Source organism: Nicotiana attenuata, chromosome 2 (assembly GCF_001879085.1).
Source record: "Nicotiana attenuata strain UT chromosome 2, NIATTr2, whole genome shotgun sequence".
Classification (NCBI taxonomy): domain Eukaryota; kingdom Viridiplantae; phylum Streptophyta; class Magnoliopsida; order Solanales; family Solanaceae; genus Nicotiana; species Nicotiana attenuata.
In genome coordinates this window covers 48,721,560-48,727,836 of record NC_031990.1, presented here as the reverse complement: position 1 = coordinate 48,727,836, position 6,277 = coordinate 48,721,560, and the positions used below count along the sequence as shown (strand labels likewise).

The window sequence follows — 6,277 nt, the reverse complement described above, 5'->3', positions numbered from 1 at the left end:
TAACTCTTTTAAGTCTAGCAGTAAGACCTTGTTGATAATCTTATACAACAGTTTACAGCCATTTATGGGTCCATGTCAGTCTTTAACATTGACTTGGATTTTACACTTATTAGGAATCAATGCTTACAACAGTACTACTACATATGTCCTCTTGGTTGCAATTTTTCCAGTTTCAAATGAATGTCCCTAACAGCCTCATAGATAGTCACCACCAACTTCCTGCTATATGTCCTTGTAAAAAATTCGAATTGGAAAACCATCCGACTCCCGGAAGCCTATCATGGGGCCATATCTTTAATTCAGCCTCTATGGATCTCCATTCACTTTGTAATTCTTTGATTAGGTCCTCCTTCTGACTGTTAGGTGAGGCAAGGCCCTTGTCGTATAACCTCTGAGTTTGGACATCTACACATAGGTATACTCTCTCCAATAGCTTAATAAAGAAATTGAATAAACTCTTTCTCCCAATAGTATAGATCACACACCTTGTTCCCCAGATCATTTGTAAATGGAATTTATAGTCATTTTGTCGCTTGTCCTCAACTTCCATGTGCATGAAAATAACTTTCGAATTTGAAATCTCCACACAGCCTTTATCCAATTAGCTCTGGATTTTCTGATGTAATAGTTCGTTCCCTCAATGTGCTCCACTTTCTCTACTCTCTACTAAGCTATTTTCCTTTGATTCAACCAACCGTTGATCCATGTGAATGGTTCTTAAGCTTCATCTGAAAACTTCAAGTCCATCTGCCTGGCCTTATTGAGTTGATGTTATAAGAAGCCATATAAGTGTCAGTTCTTTAAAGGGTCATATTTCAACCATTTAAGCTTATTCAAATCTTGTGGCATTGGACCCCCTTTTACCTCTTGATCCCATACCTTTTTAACTATTTCCTGTGAAATCAACATGTCACATAACAAAGAACTGCTATAGTTTAAAAGTTTAGAGAGTAGCGCTCTTCATTTATCCATAGACCTGGCATGAATAGGTATGGGCGAATGATCTGATACCTTTTGGATTTACGAATTTCTGCTTCAAGTATGACTTACTGTTGCATCCTTCAATATTTCCCAATGCCCAATCAATTCTACTATTACCCTCTTGCGGCTGCCTGCTTGTTCCACTAGTTATAAAACCCAACCCAAACTTCAGTCACTTTGTGAGTTGCAAATAATGAATACATCTCTTGAAGCCCTTAATTTCACATTTGGTGTAACTGGAGCCCCTATCCTGTCCTCAGTGTTGGAGGACATTTTTGAAGTCTCCACTAAGTTAACCCAACACACTTTGAATGTTTGCTCCTTAATTGCAATAAGTTTACCCCACACTGCTGCCCTTTTATTAATCTCATTGCTTGCATACACTACCAGTTACCAGAGTCTTAAAATTGGAGCTTCTTTCTTGTACTCACAGTGAATAACAACTGTCATCTATCACCAGCACTGAAACCTCAATATTTTGTTTCCATAGTAGCCAAATTCCTTCCCATTTGTATGATTCCTTATAGTTACAGCAAAGATCTCCAAATCTCTTGGCCACTTTATTCATCGCATCCTATTAGCCTTTCTTTTCCTTAGCTCTTGTTTCTAAACAACCTATAAAGATCAAACCTTATGCTTTCTCAGAAAGAGTCTTATCTCTTTCTGCTCTTCTATCTTTACTTTAGTTTGTTATCCTTTGTACCGGAACAAACAGAACTATATTTTTATTCAGACTTTGTATATAGCATCTCTAGATGTTCGTAAGTCTGTGACTCCAGTTCTTGGGTAGAGTTGTATTGAACTTCCGCATTGTTCTCCGTTTATTTATGTTTAAGACTTCCGCTTTTATATTAAATGCTTCGTTATTTTTATTAATGTCGAGGTTTGCTAAAAGAGATAATAAATAGTTGGCTTGCCTAACTCCTAATAGTAGGCGCCATCACGACTCCCGAGGGTGGAAAATCCGGGTCGTGACAAGTTGGTATCAGAGCACTAGGTTACATAGGTCTCACAACTCACGGACAAACTCGGTAGAGTCTGAGGGATCGGTACGGAGATGTCTGTATTTATCCCTAGAGGCTACAGAGTTAGGAAAACTTCACTTTTGTTCTTTCTTGTCGTGCGATTCTGTTTCTCAAATACTGATTGTCTTTCTACTCTGTTCTTTCGCAGATGGCGAGAACACATGCTTCCTCTTCTACCACGCAGCAGCCTGAGCCCCCATCAGCAGCTCCTACGAGGGGCAGAGGGCGAGGCCGAGGCCGTGCCAGAGGCCGAGGCAGGGGCAGAGCTCAGCCCCGAGCAGCAGTCCCAGAGGTGGAGCCTCATGTTGATTATGATGAGGAGGTTCTAGCCCCAGCAGCTCCGGTGGGCCCAGCTCAGGTCCCAGAGGGGTTTATAGCCACCCAGTTCTTCAGGACGCTTTGGTCAGGTTGGTAGGCTTTATGGAGAGCGTCTCTCGAGCGGGTTTGCTTCTAGTAGCACCAGCCACTTCTCAGGCTGGAGGAGGGGTTCAGACTCCTGCTACACGTACTCCGGAGCAGGTAGCCTTGCTAACGTCCGCATGGACCGGAGTCTCTTCTATCTTTACTTTAGTTTGTTATCCTTTGTACCGGAACAAATAGAATTATGTTTTTATTCAGACTTTGTATTTAGCATTCTCTAGATGTTCGTGAGTCTGTGACTCCAGTTCTTGGGTAGAGTTGTATTGAACTTCCGCATTGTTCTCCATTTATTTATGTTTAAGACTTCCGCTTTTATATTAAATGCTTCGTTATTTTTATTAATGTCGAGGTTTGCTAAAAGAGATAATAAATAGTTGGCTTGCCTAGCTCCTAATAGTAGGCGCCATCACGACTCTCGAGGGTGGGAAATTCGGGTCGTGACAATTGGCAACGGTGGAGAGGCTGCTGAAGTTTGGAATACAAGCTCCACAACAGTGTGTTTTTTGTAAGCAGACCGATGAGACCTTTGATCACCTCTTTTTTGAATGCTCGTTGACAAATAAATTATGGATGAGGTTGTTACGATGGCTGGGGTATGATAGACCTATTCGTGACTGGCAGAGTGAGGTCAACTGGATATGTAAAGGTGCTAAAATGAGGAATGGGCATTGTGTGATAGTCACTTGTGTCTTTGGTATGATGGTCTATTTTGTATGGAGAGAAAGGAACAAGCTAAGATTCCAGGGAGGCACAGTGATCGTCAGCAACATTTGCAAAGAAATAGCAATCCACATACACATGAAAGGGGTTCGATATAGAATTGGAAAGGAGCTCTTGAGAAGATTAATTGTTACCCTTAGGTATGCTAGTATTGTACTGTTTTGTAATATCCTTAACTAGATTGTTGTGATTTGGATTGTCAGATACGTAGCTTAAGAAGGAATACTTAGGCTAGAGTTTGTAGGTGAAGGTGTGTAGATGGTCAGCATCTACTGGACTGTAATGTAATTTTTTTTTTATGGAATGAATACAAATGTTGTTTAAAAAAAAAATAATGTATGAAAGTTGTAGATAAGTTGTATAATATATAATTAGTTGTATGAAATTTGTTTTTACTATATATAAATCAGATACAAAATATACAAAAGACATATCGTATAAAATTTGTATAAAAATTAATTTAAGTTGTATGATATTGTAGTTATATATAACTCGGTAGATATAATGTATGAAAGTTGTAGATAAATTGTATAATATATATAATTATTATGTATATATTATACTTTTATACTTTTATTTTTTCATTAACTTCAACCAAATATTGTTCAAATGCCTAGTCAAATTACCTCGTTTAAAATGAAACGGAGGAGTAACTTTTTCATGAAACAACACCTCTTTTCCACATTGTACATATAATATTTAAGCGGTGTTTATATTCGCTACTACTTGTTGAAGCAGATCATTCTGTTGAAACTGCACTAAAGAAATGACACAAGATGAAGATTTTTAGCTCCTAGAAATCCAGGTATATTTCTCTATGTCAAGACCATGTTCTACTAGTGTACCATAAAGTTGGCTTGTGATTTTTCTTCTGTAAATTATTATTTTGGTTCTATGTTTGCTTCCCTTGTCTCTTCTCCACCTTTTTTTTAATGTTCATCTTTCGTTAATTCCCTTTTTGCAGACCTGTGTTCTTCGAGTGAACATACATTGTAATGGGTGCAAGAAGAAAGTGAAGAAGCTTCTTCAACAAGTTGAAGGTTGAAAGCTAAAAAAACTAGGCGGATCTCGTTCTTTTATGGCCTCTGAGGATGTGAAGGCGAGCGAATCAGCGGTGGAGAAAAAAGGAAAAGGGGTAACTAAATCCCTTGATTGAAGGCACAAATAATAGATTTGGGAGCCTTTTCAGGTGGATTGTATATATATTTTATAACTAAAATGTGTTTAGGTCGGGTAAATACCAAAACATGAACATTTTTCATAATAAGGTTTTAAATAGTGTATAGGAATGAAAAAAATCTCAAATTGTTTTCGGCCTTTTGTTACTTTCATTTGTTGTTTAATGTGACAGACTTAATAGTTAATACTAACATAAAATGTGTTTGCAATGTTGTTATAACGTTTACATAGCGTTAGTGAAATCGATATTATATATTTGAATAGGGGTGTCAATTGGTGGTTGGACCAATTTTGGGTGAGCGAAAATGGACTGTGTCAATATATGAGCGGGTCGTTGATGGACTAAAATTTGGGTCATAGCCCAACTCATCCACCTCTTACTATACTTTAATTAATATGTCTTTATTTTTTATGAATTGTTTAATTATTATATAAGATTTTTTTCTTTTATTATGGTCATATATAACATATGAAACGAAAAAAATAATATTTTAAATATATTTTGGCAAAATTACTCATGGATCAATTTGGACTAAAAATCAGTATGATTTGAGATAAAAAAAAAAAAAATTGGACGGGTCATGTTTTTCTGGCCAATTTTGACACCTCTATATTTGATTGGTAGTTTATTCAAAGTAAAATATTGGTAATGTTGTTAGTCTGTGGAAAGTACTAAATCCAAACGCAATTATAAACTATTCCTCAGTGTATAAAAAATTAAATGTAAGACAATAAATCCAAAACATGAACCGTCTTTTATGGAAAGAAGTGGTCAAACGTACATTGTGGCTATTGAAGTGGGCTTAACAAATTTAAGCTGTTAGTCCTAATTAATAGAAATGCTTTCATTCCGGAAATTGAACATAATGCAGGCCGTAGGCTTCAAACTTCCACTCAATTTCCGTTCAGAACAGACTCATATATACTTTTACCATTCTCTATCATTCAAATTAGCCCAGAGAAGACCATATCCAAGAGAGAAAAGTGACAACAAAAACACAATAAAATATAACCAAGTATCTCAAGAAAAAATTAAAAAAAATGGCTGTTAGAAATGGAGTTGCTTTCTCATTGGTCTCTCTGGCCTTAACTTCCCTTGTATTTGCATCCATTGCAAATGCACAACCTGGTGTAAATATCAACCCCTTTTGTGTAAAAGCCTTAGACAAGGCATTTTGTTCAGAGGTTGTAAAGCCAGCTGACACGTGGCAAGAAGCAATCACTGAAGTATTATCAGAGACAATAATGCAAGCCAAAATGGCAGAGCCAATTATGGCTAACTTATTAACAACATTGCCTTCTACATTGGATGCAAAATTTAAAGACAACATTGGATTAGCATGCAGAAAGTCGTATGAAGATGTTCTTGATTTACTCAAAGAGGTTGAAGAGGCATTAAAAACTGGTGACAAGACTAAGGTTGCTAATATCAAGTTATCTTCAGCCTATACAAGATTGGAAGATTGCGCAGACGAATTTAGCAAAACACAAATGCCAGCTGAATTTTCAACCTTTTATGAAGGTAGTAAGAAATTGCTTAGCACTTGTTTGGCTGTTGAAAGAACCAGGCCTGATATTATTTAAAATCATTTTGAGGAGGAAATAAAGTTGGGAAGGTGAAAATTGATTTTCTAATTTTATTATTGTAACCATTTCTTTTTTTATATGGTGAATGGAGCTAGCATTTTTTTGGTATCCGAAACTTCATTTGTTGAAATCTGATCTATTATGTAATTTCATCACTGATGATGAATAAATGCTTTGTTTCACCCTTAAAGAATGAGGTGGTGCTATTGTCAAAGCACAATTATTATCCTTATTATTAGAAAATTTTTGTTTCATTTGTACCTCCGTTGTCAATAAATAATTGTTGTAAATTCTCAGTTAGTTTTCCTTTCCTTGGCAACTGCATATAAAATTAGAACATGTGCTTCTTTCTGTTCCTATTATAC

The 6,277-nt window shown here is 36.5% G+C and overlaps 1 protein-coding gene across 1 annotated transcript; it reads left to right on the top strand.

Annotated features, from left to right (window-relative positions):
* LOC109219343 lies at positions 5,367 to 5,909 on the top strand. The gene has a single exon (XM_019383783.1). It carries the CDS (start codon positions 5,367 to 5,369, stop codon positions 5,907 to 5,909), a length of 543 nt encoding a protein of 180 aa, XP_019239328.1.

Bases quoted from the DNA above. Each gene is read 5' to 3' on its own strand.
- LOC109219343 (XM_019383783.1), top strand. From the start codon at position 5,367: ATGGCTGTTAGAAATGGAGTTGCTTTCTCATTGGTCTCTCTGGCCTTA.